Here is a 17,033-nt window from a genome sequence, read left to right on the forward strand (position 1 = left end):
ACCCAGGTAACAGTGGAGCAGTCCACAAAACAAAATCCACTCTCCCCTTTCCCCAATTCAACCTTGCTTTGTAGGAAGTGCAGACCTACGGAGCGGACTTCCAGCACAGTGGACCTCTGCTGAACAGTTAACTCCTAAGGATGGCTCCAGTCACCCACCAGCTTCCAGCTCAGAAACTACTCAAAGCCATTTGCTCCACCTCCAAACCAGAATAAATGGGACCTGGAGCTGGTTCTGAGCTGTCCCCTCACCCTTGGACAAACGCTCCCAGGCCCTTCATAAAACTTAACACTGCACTTCAAGGGCTGTTCCGCTCAAACTGTGAATGTGTACAAGCTGCTTGCTAGTAACTAAGCCTCCAATGGTGCTCTTAAGCGGCAACACCTTCACAAGCATTTGGTTCTATCTAAAAGTTCATCTTAACAGAAGTCTAGAACTATACTGCACAAGCCCCTAGCCCTTGAACACACCCATCTTAATCCAGAACCCTGAACTCCATGGGTCTCCATCAGGGACACATCCATCTTAATCCAGAACCCTGAACTCCATGGGTCTCCATCAGGGACACACCCATCTTAACCCCTGAGCTCCATAGGTCTCCATCAGGGACACACCCATCTTAACCCCTGAGCTCCATAGGTCTCCATCAGGGACACACCCATCTTAACCCCTGTGCTCCACAGGGTCTCCATGGCCAGGCTGCAAATTTATACCAGCTCCAGCTTGAGCACCTTGAAGTGTTCCGTGCTCAGCACAGGTTCAGACACACTCTTCGTAAATGTTTGCTGAATTTGAAAAATCCCTATAAACCTCCCTTGGAGACCTCAATTGGGCAGGTCCTCTGGCTGCTTCCTCACCCAGAAGCTCCTGATGTCACCCAGGCCTGGCCACAGGGAGCACAGTGTGTTGCTTTGAAAGGCAGGATGGCCAACTCTGGGCAGGCCTAATTGGACCTCAGGTCCCCATGGGATTCCTAAGGTGTGGGGTGGTATGAGAGAGTGGCCACCAGGCCTCAGAACCCCGGAACTGACTCCCAAGAGAACTCTGCCGCACCGAGAATGAGAGGAAAGAAGGGAAAAGCCTCCTCCAACTGCCAACCATAAAGAGCCGCTCAGCTCATGCCCGGGGGGAAGGGCTACAAAGCAGACAATCTTTATTCACAATCAGAGTGGCCAAGGGGAGGAGAGGCCTCCAGGTCAGTCCAAAAGCAGAGACAGAGAAGGAAGATGGCACTGTGTGGGGCTCAGCACTCGTCCTCACCCAGCAGGGCATAGGGGTTTCGGGCAGCCAGGCAGGACCCTGGAGCTGAGGTTGGGGTGTCCTCATCCCCTTCTCCCTCCTCATCCGCATCCCGGTCCTCCTCTCCCTCCTCTTCACAGGAGCTGCTCAGCTCTTCCTCTTCCTCCTCTTCCTCCTCACTTCCTGGTCCCATCCTGCCCTGCAATACCACCAGCTCTGAGGTCTCTGGATGAGATTCCCAGGTGCCTGAGGAACCAGAGCAAGAGAGCAAAGCCTCAAACATGGGGTCATGGTCAAGCCCAGAGCCCGGTCCTTCTGGTATACGCTCACTCATGCAACAGTCCACACGCACACTGGGATGAAGCCTGTGCACTCTCGGGCTGTATGCCACTTTGCTGGGGCTGCTATCACCCATGTGTGAGAACCAGGACACCACAGCCCAACCTTTGGATCCACAGCAGGGGCTGGGAAGAACATGTGGACTCTCACCTTTCTGCTTACTGTAGCCAGGAGGATGGAAACACAGGCTGAGGCGGCCGTCCACTGCCAGACGCAGGAGGCTGTTGGCTGCTCTGTACACATCGTTGCGAGCTGCCTTGGCTGTCTTGTAACCACGTTTCTCTGCCCAAGCTGGAAGGAGAAGACAGTGACAGAAGGGACACCTGTGAACCAGGCTCCAGCGTGTCAGCCCCACTCCCACAGCACAGTCTTCTGGTTTCTCACACACTCCAGGCCGAGGGCCACCTGTGGCAGAGATCTAGGGGATTAAGTGGACAGCTGCTTCCCCAAAGCCAGAATTGGAGTGAGGAGGGAAGGCAGAGCAGACAGGACACCAAAGACAGAGGCCATGTGCCCACCTTCGCAGATGTCCCAGGCACACCAGGAGTGCTCAGCTGAAGGGTCCTCCGCCTCTGGGTGGCGCAGGTGCAAAAGGGCCTGCACGGGGATCCGGGAGGCCAGGTAGCCCACTGCAGTGTAAGGCTCCTGGATCTGGGCGATGGGGTAGATCCCAGCCAGAACCTGTGGGAACAGCACTCAGCACCTTCCTCGGCACCAACCTCCGCTCCTCCCTGCCCCCTCTTCTCACATACCTGCAGCTGCCTGGGTAGCAGAGAGGGGAAGATGAGGCCCGGACAGTCACAGAGCTTCACAGAGGGGGTAAGAAAGTAGGTCTGAAAGTACCGGGTGTGGCCCGGCGTTCTGGAGACACTCACAACCTTCCGCCCTACCAGCCCATTGATCAGTGATGACTTCCCCACATTGGGGAAACCTAGGAAAGCAAAATTATTGATTAGTCCCTCCGTCTAGGCCAGAAGGGCTCAGCTGGGGCTGTAAATGTTAGGGAAGCCACAGGTGAAGCTAAGGGAGCACCAGAGTACTGTGCCAGACTCTGATCTCCCGGGCCAGAATAAGTACCGCACCAGACATCAGACTCTGGTCTCTCCACCTACAGCTCCGCTCTAGGCAATTCCCTGGCCTCTTAGAGCCTGTTCCTCATCTTATAGGACAGATGCTTCCCATCCACTGGTCAGGATTAAGTGAAGTGCCATCTACAACTGCATCTTCTAAGAACCATCATGACCTGTCCAGGGAGAGGCCTTTGGGATCCCCGTCCCTGTCTCATGACCAAAACCACCTCTTGGTCAGTGCTGAACCTGCAGACATCTGCTGTGCTCTGACCCTTGGTGCCTGTACGTCACCCTCAAAGATTTCCCCTCCTCTCCATCTCCATTGCCTTGGTCACACCCTCACTTCTCAATCCAACCACTCTGGCCTGAGAGCCATCCTTCAGGCTCCTATTCCCACATTCTAGTACTGGCACCAGACCCCAGCATGGCGATCTGCTATGCAACACCTTCTCCTCTACTCCCTCAGCCTGGGATGCAGCTGACCAGCCAGTCCCACATACAGACCTTGAACCCTGGTCCAGCCTCTTCCCTGCATCTCACTCACCTGACAAAGCCCAGGCCTTGTGGGTGTGTGTGTGTGTGGGGGGTTACCCGAGAAAGACGCACAGCTGGCTGTGCTACCTTCCAACATTCAGAGAGCTGTCCAGAGGTGGGAGGGGGGCACACAGGGAGCAATTCTCTGCCCTCTCCATAGTAGCTCCCAGCTCAGTGTACGGCACATGCCCATGAGTCCAGCATGCCGAAAGCAGAGGACTGCTGTGAGTTCAAGGCCACCCTCAACTACAGAGAACCTGTTTCGGAAGTATAAATAAATAGTAAACGGTCCTTAAAGGCTCATCATCTTTTGGCACCATTTCATAAGATCTCTTGTAACTATAAATTACCATACAGACATAAAAGCACAGAACATGACTGTGCAGAGTAGGGGCCCTAGACAGTCCTCAGAGGCCCCATCTGCCCCTCTCCTGACACACGGGGCCTCATCCCAACTTTAGGAGCTTTGACTCCTGCTTCTTTTGAGTGGAGGACACATGCAGCATGCTGCTGCTGCCTGCCCATCAAGGAGTCACGTGAGGCTCCACGCTGTGACACCTTTTCTCCGGCCAGCCCTGTCTGGCTCTCTCTTCTCCAACAAAACCCAAAACGCTAATGTCTACATGTCACAGCCACTGAGCTTTCTCCTTTAAGCACTGTATTCACCACTTCAGGCCTCAGTTTTCTTCTCTCCTTTGCCCAAATTAAACACTTTTCTGCTCCAGTCCTCAGCCTTCTGTTCGCCTGCCTTCTCCCATGAACCTCAGCCGACCCACAGCTCCAAGTACCCCGCAGCGTCCTCAGAGGCTCCCGGAATTGAACTCCCTCCCAACCCGCAATCTCCAGTCCTCTTCTCTAAGCTCCAGGCCCTGACCTAACCCAGTCAACTTCTCCACTTGATTTAGCAGCAATCCCTCATTTCTCCTTCCTCCCTGCTCCCCCAGTCCTCCAAACCTGCTCCTCTTCCAGTGTCCCCAGCCAAGCCCAACTGCTCGGGGTAAAAACCCTCCCATGCCCAGCTTCTCTTCTGTGCCAGGAGATGCCAACTTCTCCACCTTTAAAAATACATCACTTCTGTTGTGACACCCCCAACCCCCACACCCCGTCTCTACCACCTCCTCTGAGCAACTTTTTGTGGGTGTTTTTTCTTTTTTTGGACAGGGTCTCACCCTGTAGCTCAGGCTGGCCTGGAACTCTCAGGAGCCCTGCTGCCCTAGCCTCCTGAGTGCTGGGACTGCATCTGAGCCTCCACACCCCCATGCTCTGGTTCCTACTCCTCAAGGCCAGCACAAGCCCCTGGCTGTTCTCACTTCCCTTCTCGCCAATCTCCACCATTCACTCTAAACTCAGTAGGTAAAACCACCTTCCAAAAAAGGAAACCAGGTCCCATCATTTCTGCCCAAAGCCCAGTACTGGCTTCTGATGAAATCAAGAATAAGATCCAAACTACCAGTCACAGCTGAGACCCCATGTGATGTGGCCCATGTCAACCTTCCAGAATCACCAAGCTCATTTCCAGTTCAAGAGACTCTTAGTCACTGAGCCCTGGGGCTCCCAAGACCTTTCCCCTGGAGCTCCAAATAGCTCCCTCATCTCTTCACCCAAGTCTCTCCCTGAGGACCCACCCTTAGCCACTCCATCTCTGCTCCTGGCTTTTCACTTCCTTCACTGACTAGATAACAGGACTGCAGAGCACAATGTTATGCACTCACAAGAAATGAGCTTGAGTGGACAGACCTTCACAGTGACATGTCCCATTCCCAGCAGTACCCAGCACCCCTGGCAGGCACTCAAAACACACTCTCCCTGCGACACCATCCCAAACACATTAGTTCAGAGGCCACAGAGAAGGGGATCAGAGAACCCTGAGAGGAGGGTCCATGTCGGGAGAGAAAAACCAGGGTGAAATGACTGGACAGAGTAGACATCACCCACTCAGCAGGCAGGTAGGTCTTCTACAAGACACAGAAGACGCTGAGCATTAAGTCAGAGACACTTCCAAGGAGCCCAACTCCCTATTCCAGGGCCCTAGATGGTGTCTGGTAAATTCATTTTTGGATTCATTAACATCTAAAACAGACCATTGCCAAGGTCTCACCTCGCCTCCTGCACCCAAAGTGAAAAGGAAGCCTAGAGCCTAATCACACATTCTTTTCCCTGGACTGGAAGTTGAGACAAAGCTCTTGACCAGGGAGACGCTCCCTAAACAGACTCAAGAGCGTTAAGGCCCAGAGGAAGCTGACACGTGGCCACTCTCCTGCTATAATTTAGTGACCCCTATAATTGGTCTGATGACCACAAAAAGCTGACCGTGTGTAGGTTACTCAGGACAGCAGGGGCACCATTCGAAGCTGGAGTACCAATCATTGCTCTTGCCATCACAATCTGCCGGGTACCGTGAGCTGAGGTCTCGGCACTGCTCCCTCCCTCTGGGCTTAGAACTGAGCATCAACATCCTCCTTAGTCCAGTGACTTGCTCAAGATGGGGAAGAACTCCACTCCAGCAGTTCTCCTCTGCTCACCCAGGACTAACAGCAGAGGCCACCCCTGGGAGACCCACATCCAAACAAGTCTGTCTCTTTCCTCCTCTGCAAATGCAGTGCCTATGGGAGGCCACGGGCAGGTTGCTAGTTCCTTACCCACACAGCCGATGGTCACCACCCCGTCCTTGTAGCGCTCCTCGGAGGGACCCATGGGCTCCATTGCTGAGTCAGTCTGCTGCTCCACCACGACTGCCTGTCCATCCTCCTCCTCTTCCTCCTCTCCGGAGCCATTGCCCCAGGAGGCCCCGGCCACATCCCTAGCAATCTTCTCCCGCCAGCTGCTCAAGTCCACTGCTCAGAAGGAGAAAATCAAAGTGATCCCTCCAGGGCCGTAGTGGATGACAGCACCAACTGAACCCTGTACAGCTGATGCCACCAGCATCCCCCAAGGAGCATAAAGTGCCAACCTGTACAAATGTAGACCAGAGAATCTCCCCATCCTTCACTAGACCCCACTCTGAAGTCCCACACATCTCTCCATCCACGTTTCTGAGAAGACCCAAGGCAGCAAGCCATAGAGGCTCCAAAACCTCACAGGCTGCTCCGCACGCCACAACCCTCCTCCATGCCACAAAGGGCTGCCCTCTAGAAAGGCAAGGCCTGAAACATGCCCATGCTCCCTCAAGGACCACACACCTTTCCCTGCTGTGATGGCATCACAGGCTCTCAGCAACTGCTCTGGCCCCAGCGCCCGAGTCCATCCTCTCCCCCGCCTCCGACTCTTCTTCAAGACTGAGGTGGAGAAAGGTAAGCACATGGCTTATGAGCTTCATCTCCTGCCACCCAGGGGCCCAACATCAGGATCCCTGGCCAACAGCTGCTCTCATCTCCCCTTGTCCATGCCACCCACCTCACTCATGATACCCTCTGTCACCCACTCACCACTACCAGGCTCCTGTGGTGTTCGGGGATCCCGAGGGAAAGAGGTGAAGAGGACGATATGGAGCTGGGGGTAGTACTGGTGAAAATAATGTTTCCAGGCAACCACGAGAGCAGGCGGGGCCAGATCCACCTTGTTCAAGACCAACACCAGGGCCAGCCCGAGTTCTCCAGTCACATACTCATAAAGTGCAGGGGGGAAATTCACAACCTGCAACAGAGTTGGGAAGAAGGAGATGGAGCAATGAGACATGAACCCAGAGTTCTCTGGCTGTAGCTCCCCATCACCAGGCATAGCAAAGAGACAAGGCCCTGGCAGATGTAGATTCTAGGGTGAAAACAGTTACCCAAACAGAACAAGGAAGGCAAAGCAGGTGTTTGTGATACTGGACAAGTCTCAGGGCCTTCCTGCAGGTCATGAGAGAGAAATGAACAGAAAAATACAGGACACGGTGACACCACTGAGGTGGTGGCCGGGTCAGCAACAGGACAGGACTGGAGAGGAAGAAATACCTGTTTCCATGTGCACATAATTGTGTAAGTGTATACACATGCACAGAAGCATGCATACAAGTATATGCACATGTGTTACGCATATGATTGTATGAGCATACACATGCACACGTGTATCTGTGTGTGCGCATTCATCCAGGACCTCCAACCTAAATGCCCCCCACAGACCTCCCTTTCTCCACTGAAGTCAGAAGTCAGGATTCACAGGGCAGTCCAGGAGCAGTCCACAGCCACACCCACTACCCTAGCACTCCAGGTGGGGGCTGTGGCGATGATGTCGGGCTAGAGATGAAATAAGGAAGAAAGACTCCTTTGGGCTCAGCCGGAAAGCCCCCACCTGCCTTCAAACCCCAGGAGCTCCACACTGGGACTCTCTACTGGTCTAGTTCTGGGGGTCTGGGAAACAAGACATGCAGTTTTCATGAGGGTTAACTACAGAGAAGGGTCAAGCTGGTGAGGGGGAAATGAATATAAAACTGAGTTCCTCAGGCTGGGGTCAGCTAAGCAATGAAGTTTAGCATGTGCAAGGCTGTGTCCTATCCTCAGCACAGCAAAGGGGGAAAAAAGAGAAAAACACCAAGTTTCTGACTCAAAGTAGAAGGTGCTAGAAGCGGGAAGTTTTGAAAGGAAGACTGCCCTTCATCCAGCACCGGAGAGCCAGAGGCAAGAGGCTCCTCGAGGCCACGTGACCTTGGGGCATGAGACCCTTTCTCAAAAAGCAAGGTAGATGCCACCTAAGCAACATCTCTGATCAAAAAGCAAGGTAGATGCCACCTAAGCAACATCTCTGATCAAAAAGCAAGGTAGATGCCACCTAAGCAACATCTCTGAAATTGACCTCTGGGCTCCGCACAACCACATATTCCAGGAGCGGAAACGCACACACATGCACACACTGAAAATACTCTTTCCCCCCTCCAACTCCTGCCTCTGACCCTCTCACACAAGAACCTTCCTCCCTCTTTCCCCTAGCAAATCTTTCCCACAGACTCACCGGATGTCGGATGTCAGTGATAAGCAGGACAATGTCGGACATCTCTAACACACGCCACAGCTGCCTCCACGTCTGAAGACAAGATCAGCAGAACATGACCCAGAGTCCCTCTCCCGATGACCCCAGGTCCCTTTATCTAGGCTCACGGCATGCCACTCCCGTCCCCACTCCACAGTCACCTCCAGATTGTGCTCAAAGTAGCTGAGCTTCTCCGAAGTGTAAGCCCCGTGTATCTTCCCTAGGTATTCCTGGAAGCTGCGCTCCTCCTGGCTCATCAGCTGTTCCTTGGACATCTCATAGCTCCAAGGAGGACGGCGGGGAAAGTCCAGGACTGGGAGAAGAGGAAACACAGCAAAGCATGCCGACTCTGGGACGCATTCATGCGCCCCACAATGCTGCTTTTCTTGCTGCCAGCACTGTCCCAAGCCGACGGGGAGCACTCGCGCTCACTCACCTGAGCCAGGCTGGTAGACTTCCCGGACGTCCAGCTCCAGCACTTCCCCACTGACCGGCTGCAGCACTTGTTCCCTGGCCGCTCTCTTTCTCCTCTCCACCTCCTCCCGACTATCCCGTTCAAAATGCAACCGGTATCTGAAATGGAAGAGGGACCACATATCCAGGGGGTCCTGGGACCACGGTGTCGTCTGCTCCCCGCCTGGACAAACAACTTTGCAAAGCCTCATCTTCGGAGCTGTTCAAATTTCCCCGAAAACAAACTCTGGAAGAGAGGGCTAGGGCGGAGAAAGCTGTAGCTTCCGGCCCACCCAGGTCAGCTCCCAAGCCTCCATCAACATCTTTCCCCCAGGCGCAGGGCGGCGGGGAAGCAGCCCGCGCAGGCCCGGGCCCTCGCCCCCACGCACCGGTTGGGGTCGTAACCTCGGGGCCCCAGCCCCTGGGCAGGCTGCTGGTTGAGTCTGCGGATGTGGTGGGTCACGGACTCCCCGTCCGAGGTGTCAGTCTGCTCCTCCCGCCGCTCCCGGCTCCCGCTGCGGCTGTTGGAACTGGAGCGAAGCCCATCTTGGAGCCCTACGGGGAGGGGCCGGTGACGCCGGTGCCGGCAGGCGCCCGTGGACCCAGAGAACCCTGCGCCCGCAGGCCGGCAGCCCACCTAACTTCTCCGGGGCTCCACCCGCCCCGCCGCGAGCCGCAGGCCCCTCCCCAGGTGGGCCCGGGGTCGTCCCTCCGGGGAGCCCCGATACGCGTAGCAGAGCCCCGGCAGCCCTGGTCCCGGTCCGGAGCCACCGCGCCGCGGGGTCTGGGGAATCCCTGAGCAGGCCGCCCACGCGGGTACCCGCGAGCCCACCCTCCGCGGCCCTCCTCCAGAGATGCGCAGCGGCCCCGCCCCCTCCCGCCCTGACCTCGCTTCCGCTCCCGCTTGTCCTGCAGCTGCTTCTTCTTCTGCTTCACACTGAAGGGCTTCTTCCTCGGCATGGCCCCGGCGCCCGGCGCCCGGCCCACCTAGCGCCAAGCCGCCGCCACCGCCGCAACTGCCTCCCCCGGGGCAGCCCCAGCCGCCCGCCGGGGGCCTGGCTAGGCGGGGCCGCGGTGACGTCAGCGGCGGAGGGGCGGGCGGGGACGCGGGGCGGCCGGCACGTGAGGCCCGGGACTGCGGGAATAGCGAGTGGGCGGCCTGGGGAGACAGCGTCACAGGCGATACCAAGTGGCGGCCGCAGGCGGGGGGACGCGTGTCATCGCCGCCCGGCGCTTACCTGACGCGGGCGGGAGGGCGCACTGTTCCCCCCCCCCCGGGTTGGGGGAGACGCCCGAGTGCGGAGCCGAGGCTGAGCGCCCGCGGGGAAACGCCAGGCGGACTCGGGTGGAGACCATGCCGAGACAGGACTACGGGTCACACGTGCCAGCGCTGGCAAGCCGACACCTAACCGCAGGCGAAACAGGGACTTTTGGAGGGAGGTCAAAGGGCACAGAGTTGTGCCTGGCCCCCGTACCATGGTAACCGGACCGGAAGTGAAATGATTAAGGTGCGACGCGGCCGGCCACAGGCCCAAAGTGGGTGGGCTGTCGCAGGCGGTGGCGGCCCCAGTCCGCGAGAAGTGGAGCAGAGCGCCTCCCGACCTCGGAGAAGAGCCGCGCCCGGTAGGCCGATCGAGGACGCGGGCGGGAGCCGGCCGGGCGTCCGCAGCCTCCGGAAGTGCGATGGCGGGAGCCTCAGTCTTCCGGCCCACCGCCCCTCCCGGAAGCGGAAACAAACCCAGTGTGCCCCTTCCTCACTGCCCTCCAAATCCCGCTGCAGCCATTGCCGCAGCCACGATGCCGAAGCGAAAGAAGCAGAATCCGCAGCAGCCGCCGCCACAACAGGTCCCGCTGTCCGAGCGGGACGAGCCGGAGGAGGAGGAGGAGGAGAGTCCCAGCGGTGAGGGGCCCGGCAGGGTGTGCACAGCCTGGTCAGCAGGCCCGGGGTTGGGCGCGGATGCAGTACGGGGGAGGGGGCGCTAACGGAAGGAGGAAGGGCGCACGCGTGGGGGCGGGGGGGGGGAGGGCTGTTGGTGGAACCTGGAATGAGGAGTTGGCTGGCTCGAACCCTCCACCTCCGTCGGGTCCCTCAGCCTTTCTGGAGACGGTGGGGGAGGTGAGGCTAAAGAGCTCGTGTGCGCAGCCGCAGAGTGGCAGGGGAGAGGGGCGGCAGCGATTTTGCAGATGGCGATGGCTGGAAAGACAATTTGTGACCACACTTCCACTGGTTAGGTGAAAGTGCAGCCTTCTGTGAACTACTCCCCCGAGGGAAGGAGAGGAGAAAAAACTATGTGATGGGCCAGCAGTTAAGGTGAGGGATTGGGTTTTTTGGACTCCCTGGGGATGTTATGGATACAACACTGTCCAAAAGAGAAAGCTTTCAATGACCTGTATTACCCCTTGATGGATCTCTACTGTTTTGTTAAGTTACAGCCCTGCAGAGGGAAGGGCCGATAGATGGGTCGAGAACTTGCAACACTGCTAAGTGTGTATATCTGACTACTGGTTAAACTAAGAATTGAGGATTAAAAATGAGCAGAGGGGGACCGTCAGCTCTTGGCTCCAGTTTCATGACCATATTTTCGTGTCTGCTCCTAGGACCTCCCAGCCTTCTGGGCCCTCCCCCTATGGCCAATGGAAAGCCTGGTGACCCCAAGTCAGGTGAGAAGGACCCTTGGTACTTGCTTTGGGTCCCAGAGGAGGGAGGGAGGGAGGAAGGAAAGAAAAGGTCAGGTTATGTACCTGAGATGTTGCACATTCACACTTTGAAAACTGCAGTGAGTGTTGTCAAAGTGTTACTTTTCAAATTGATCTGTAGGCCCAGGGCATTTCCAGTCTCTATTGCTTGTGTGGAAGTAAGCAGTCTCCATTATATGGTCATGCAGAGGCTCTGAATGGTTCGCTACCAAGACAGCCCAGACCAGGAGGAGGGCTTGTTCTGAACATCAGGATTTGGTGTGAAGCTACAGTGACTAACTGTAGTTTCCACACAATAGTCAACATAAGTCAAATCCCAACACTTGAGAGGCCAAAGCCAGAAGATCAGGAGTTCATGGCCTGCCTCAGCTGCATGGCTAGTTTGAGGCCAGCTAGCCTGGGCTACATGAAACCCTGTCTGAACAAACTAAAAGGCAGAGAGAGGGAGAGTGGAATCAGGCATGTGACTGGATGGACACAGCGACGTGAGGTGGAACTAAAGAAGGTGGCAGTTTCTGGTGTAGTACGAGCACCTCAATCCCAGCACTCAGGAGGCAGAGGTAGGCGGATCTCTTGAGTTCCAGGCCAACTTGGTCTACATGGTGAGACCCTGTCTCAAAAGGAAGTGAGCCGGGCGTGGTGGTGCACACCTCTAGTCCCAGCACTTGGGAGGCAGAGGCAGGTGGATCTCTGAGTTCAAGGCCAGCCTGGTCTACATAATGAGTTCCAGAACACCTGGGGCTACAGGGAGACCCTGCTTCAAAAAGACAAAAATAAAAATAAAAGGAAGTGATCCCGGCAAATGATGCTACTTTGATTAGACATTTTTGTGAAAATAGGACCTTTGACCTGGAGGACATATTGGGTAGAAACATCATTTCTAAGCAGATTATAGACCTAAATTTAAACAGTAAAAGAATTCTTCTAGACAGTAAATGTATTCTCATGGTCTTGGCATAGCTAAGCTTTCTTAAGAAACACATGGGCAGGAGAGATGGCTCAGTGGTTAAGAGCTCCTGCTGTTCTTCCAGAGGATCTAGTTCAGTTCCCAACACCTATATGGCATCCAACAGCTGTCTAGAACTCCAGTTCTAGGAGATCTGACACCCTCTTGTGGCCTTCACAGACATTGCACAACACCAGTGTACTTGCATGCAAAACACCCGTACGCATAAAAAACAGAAAAGCACACATATGTGCCAAACATAAAGGAAAAAAGGATAAATTGTAGGCTGGGCATGGTGGTGCACGCCTTTAGTCCCGGCACTCGGGAGGCAGAGGCAGGTGGATCTCTGAGAGTTCAAGGCCAGCCTGGTCTACAAAGTGAGATCCAGGACAGCTGGGGCTACAGGGAGACCCTGTCTCAAAAAGACCAAAAAAAAAAGTCAGTGCAGCAGAACCACCGTGTGACCAGCAGTCCCACTTCTGAGCATGTACACACAAACTGAAAGTATGGGCGGAATGTTGATTCCCAGGGCTGTGTGGGGAGGCATACAGGAAAAGGGTGTTCAAAGGATGCTGGCTGCTTTAGTCTTCATTTCTGTTTACAAGATAAAGTTCTGGGGTTCTGTTTCACAGCATCTGAACATACATAGGACTGAACTGTCCACTTAAAAATACGATGAGGGGCTGGAGAGATAGCTCAGTGGTTGAGAGCACTTGCTCTTGCAGAGGACCTGGGTTTGGTTCCCTGCCTCCACCATTCACAACTACCTGTAACTCCAATACCAGGGAGTCTTACGCCCTCCAACCTCAAGCAGGCAAACACACATGCACGTGAAAAGATAGGTCTTTCAAAAAAAAAAAAATAGCTTAAGTCCAGTACACGCCTTTAATCCTAGCACTCAGGAGGCAGAGGCAGGCAGATCTCTGTGAGTTTGAGGCCAGCCTGGTCTAGGTCTACATGAGTTCTAGACTGGCCAGAAGTACATAGTGAGACATTCTGTCTCAAAAAAAAACTGAAGATGAACAGACAGGCAAGATGGTTCAGCAGGTAAAGGTGCTTGCCACTTAACACCCTGAGTTTGATTCCTGGGCCCAACAAGGTAGAAGACTGACACCTACAAGTTTTCCCCTGACATGTCCACATAGTCACCATGACATGAAAATGACACACACACCAAAAAAGTAACGTTTTTATTTTTATGTGTATGAGTGTTTTCCCTGTATGTAAGTGCACCATGTGTTGTAATACCCATAGAGGCCAGGAGGGGGCATCAGGTCCCTTGAGACTGGAGTTAAGAACAGTTGTCAGCCACCAGGTGGGTGCTGGGAACCCTATAAGAGCAGCTAGTGCTCTTAATCACTTGAGCCATCTCTCCAGCCCCAAGAGGGAATATTTTAGAAATCCATTCTCACAAAATGTATAACTGAAAAGGCTGACCTTAGCAGTGCTGCAGAGGTCGTGGAACAGCTGCTGAGGGGCGGCTGACACTGAAGCACAGCTGAGGACCGTCAGACTTCGCCTACCCCATTGATAGCATTTTTATTATAGCCCCTGAGTGGAAACCCCTGTGTCCATCACCAGTAGAGTGCATGCGATGGGATACGACGCCGCAGTGAGAATGAACAAACAGCGGGACCGTCAGACTTCGCCTACCCCATTGATAGCATTTTTTTATTATAGCCCCTGAGTGGAAACCCCTGTGTCCATCACTAGTAGAGTGCATGCGATGGGATACGACGCCGCAGTGAGAATGAACAAACAGCTGCTGCAGCCCCTGAGTGAACTCAGGAAGGGAGCCAGAGCTCAGAAGCAGGCAAAGGCTCACAACCCATGGTGTAGGAAGTCTGGACAGTGGGAGAGACAGGGCACATAGATGGGATCTTTGGGAGTGCTGAGCAGACTCTGTCTTTACCTGGGTGATGGAAACACGGGCATGTTCATCTTGTAGTTCACCTGTGCTCTGGAGTGGTGTCTGCTCTCCTCCAGTAAGCAGCAGGAGGGGCTTCTCAGGACTGAGCCGCCCGTCAGTTACCCTCCCTGTCTCTCTCCAGCTCTTCACAGAGGTCCTTCAGGATCAAGGACACCAGTGATTCCACCACTGCTGAGTCTCCCACCTCCTCCCCGGGGTAGAGGCCCAATTCGGGGAGGCCTTGGCCCAAGGTCCAGTCCATATGGTCGTGGTTGGTGGGGGGTCAATGCTGAACCTCCTTTTCCTGGGCCAGGCCATGGGGGTCCCTCTAGGGAAAGCTTTCACAAAGAGCAGAGAAACCCAAGAAGGCTCAAAAGCTGGTCTCTTATCAAGAACACCTGCCCGCCGAAGGCTAGCACCCAGGTGATGGAAGGTAAGGCTGGCTTGGTTCTGCCTGTGCACATTTGACATCCAGTGTCATAAGGTGGCCTGGGTGCCAGCATGCCCAGTACTCTTCTCTGATCTGTTTGAGGGGTGGGGAATAACTCCAGAGATTAATCCAGGGTTGCCCTTTAGGCAAGCCTCTACCACTGAGCTAAATTCCAAGTCCTCAGGGTGCCTCAGGAGAGATGGCTCAGTGGTTAAGAGCACCAGCTGCTCTTACACAGAACTGAGGTTTGGTTCCCAGCATGGAGGGTAACAACCATCCATAACCCCAGTTCCAGGGGATCTGACACCCTCTTCTGACCTCAGGCATTGCACACTCATCAGACACTCATACACATAAAATAGTTTTTAAGATTTTAAGCTTCAAACATTTTGAAATGTTTTCAAAACTTCAGTTTGCACTTATTCACAGACAAATCTGACCGCCCTGTCTGCCGACACTTTTCCAAGAAGGGCCACTGTCGATATGAAGACCTCTGTGCCTTCTACCACCCAGGCGTTAATGGACCTCCTCTGTGAGACTGTGCCTTCCCACCCAGGCTGGAAGGAGTTCTCGACCTAGCGGCCATCACTCCTGTGGTCCCCCTACGGCCACTACGAGGCTCTTCCGCCACCCTCAGTCAGTGACACGTCCATCCCATCCTCCACCCCCGTTCGGGGTTCAGAGTTGTGATTCGTCACTGGTGTGAGGTGCACCGCCATCTTCTGATCCAGGCTCAGAGACCTTTGGGACCCCATCTTGCTCCCTTCATCTGCCTCCTGGATCTTCCCCTCCACCAAATGACTGCTGAACAGGAACCTTTGGTGCTGTTTCTTGTGCATCTGTCCACCTGTCCCCCGGTATTGCCCTCGATTCCCGAGAGCCCTGGAGCAGTCCCCTACCCTCCAGCTGCTTGTTTTAAGTCCTTTTTTATGTGAAGCCCATGTTTTCAGCTGCCTAGGAAACGCACCAGGTTTTCTGGCTTGGGGTCCAGTTTGGGTGGCTGGTGTAGAGCTGCTCCCTGAACGGCCCCCTGCTTCTGGACGTCGTAGTTTCTGTCCGTAGCATTATCCCCGCTAAGGCCTGTGGTCGCTGTGCTTTGTGAAACTGTGCATCTCCTTGTAGCACTCCTCAGTGTCCGTGGCATTTTTGTGACTCCCCAACACCAAGAGTACATTTTTCTGCCAAATCGAGTGAGGCTCTTGGTGCCCTCTAGATGTCGCCTACCTCCCAACATGGGAGAATGGTGAAACTTCCTCAGACTGCCTCCTGTCCTCCCCTGGTGTCGGTCATTCTGGGTCTGACACAGGCCAGCAATGTCTTGTGAAGCCTCAGGCGGGCCTCCCTTCTGAGCTCCCACTGGCCACCTTAGTTAGGCCCTGTCATGTGCGGCTGCCAGCCCTTTCCCTTGAGTTCGTGACTCTCCACTCGGCCGTCGTGGGTAGGACCTGGGCAGTGCTGCTGCCCTCTCCAAACCTCCTCCCTCACATTCCTGGCACTGGTTGTTTTCTGTGAAAACGGCAGTAAACAGGTTGGGTTTTGAGTTGGCCCCAAGGAAGTGGGTCAGGAGTTGTGTGGGTTAGAGGAGTGAGAGCCGTTGGAGAACTGAGAATGAATTTTTTTCTTTTTAATGTTTTCTTATATTAGTAATAAACAGTGGAAACCAGCATTTTCTCTCAGCCCCGTGTCCAGTCATCTCTGAGAGTGCAGGTGGGTATCCCCTTTCCACAGAAAGTGGTCAGTACAGTCATCACCCAGACCAAGCTGGATTGTGTTCAGGGAGCCACTTTTAGGCATTCTGTATGTCAAGGAATGTACGAGGTGCTGGAGACAGCTGAGCCCAGTGCATCCGTGTTCAGGTTACAGGGTCGCTGCAGCTGCACCCCTCAGGCTGTAGGGAAGTGGCAAGGTGTCTTAAGGAACGGGAGGGACAAGAACATGGTGCTAGAGGAAGTCAGACTGGCCCATCCTCTTCAGTCAGTCAGTAGTTCCAAGGTGAACTGATACCAAACTTTATACATAACATGTCACACCTGTAGTCCCAGCATTCAGGAGGTAGAGGCAGGTCTGATCTACATAGTGAGTTCCAGGCCAGATGGTGCTACAGGGAGACTTTGTCTCAAAAAGACCAAAAATAATAATAATAATAATCCAAAAAGCATGGCTCTGTGCGAAAAGCTTGGGCATGACTGACTGCTCCATTGGGGATCGGCTTAGAACAAAAGGTTAGGTTATGTCAGTGGTTCAGGTGAGTGAGGGAGTTGGAAAGACCACAGGAAAACTTTTTATTTTTTTTTTATGTGTACAAATGTGTTGCCTGCGTGTATGTGAGTGCACCCGTGTCATGCAATGCCGTGGAGGTCAGAAGAGGGCTTCGGGTTCCCCTGGAACTGCAATGAAGGACCGTTCATAGCAGCCATGTGGGTGCTGGGAATCGATCCCAAGTCCTCTGCAAGAGCAGCCAGTGCTCTT

General features: G+C 54.6%; 2 protein-coding genes across 3 annotated transcripts; one reads left to right on the forward strand and one right to left on the reverse strand.

Moving 5' to 3' along the window:
- Positions 1-1,111: 1,111 nt before the first annotated feature.
- Gnl1 (G protein nucleolar 1 (putative)) lies at positions 1,112-9,759 on the reverse strand. Of its 2 annotated transcripts, none has more exons than XM_029567410.1 (12): positions 9,220-9,413; positions 8,972-9,137; positions 8,566-8,702; positions 8,291-8,442; positions 8,112-8,183; positions 6,608-6,815; positions 6,362-6,457; positions 5,822-6,016; positions 2,331-2,509; positions 2,097-2,259; positions 1,729-1,869; positions 1,112-1,485 (listed from the first exon to the last, which is right to left on the reverse strand). In XM_029567410.1, exons 4-12 carry the CDS (start codon positions 8,402-8,404, stop codon positions 1,244-1,246), a joined length of 1,410 nt encoding a protein of 469 aa, XP_029423270.1. In that variant the 5' UTR covers positions 8,405-8,442; positions 8,566-8,702; positions 8,972-9,137; positions 9,220-9,413; the 3' UTR covers positions 1,112-1,243. The 2 variants fall into 2 exon arrangements, with proteins under 2 accessions (XP_029423270.1, XP_008839439.1); XM_008841217.3 differs by lacking the exon at positions 9,220-9,413 and adding an exon at positions 9,470-9,759 and having other exon boundaries at positions 1,129-1,485.
- Positions 9,760-10,050: 291 nt separating this feature from the next.
- On the forward strand, positions 10,051-16,240 carry Prr3 (proline rich 3). The gene is made up of 5 exons (XM_008841218.3): positions 10,051-10,205; positions 10,363-10,482; positions 11,181-11,243; positions 14,277-14,567; positions 14,994-16,240. Exons 1-5 carry the CDS (start codon positions 10,082-10,084, stop codon positions 15,098-15,100), a joined length of 705 nt encoding a protein of 234 aa, XP_008839440.1. The 5' UTR covers positions 10,051-10,081; the 3' UTR covers positions 15,101-16,240.
- Positions 16,241-17,033: the final 793 nt, after the last annotated feature.

The sequence above is a fragment of the Nannospalax galili genome, unplaced genomic scaffold (genome assembly GCF_000622305.1).
Source record: "Nannospalax galili isolate Female #2095 unplaced genomic scaffold, S.galili_v1.0 scaffold721, whole genome shotgun sequence".
Lineage (NCBI taxonomy): Eukaryota > Metazoa > Chordata > Mammalia > Rodentia > Spalacidae > Nannospalax > Nannospalax galili.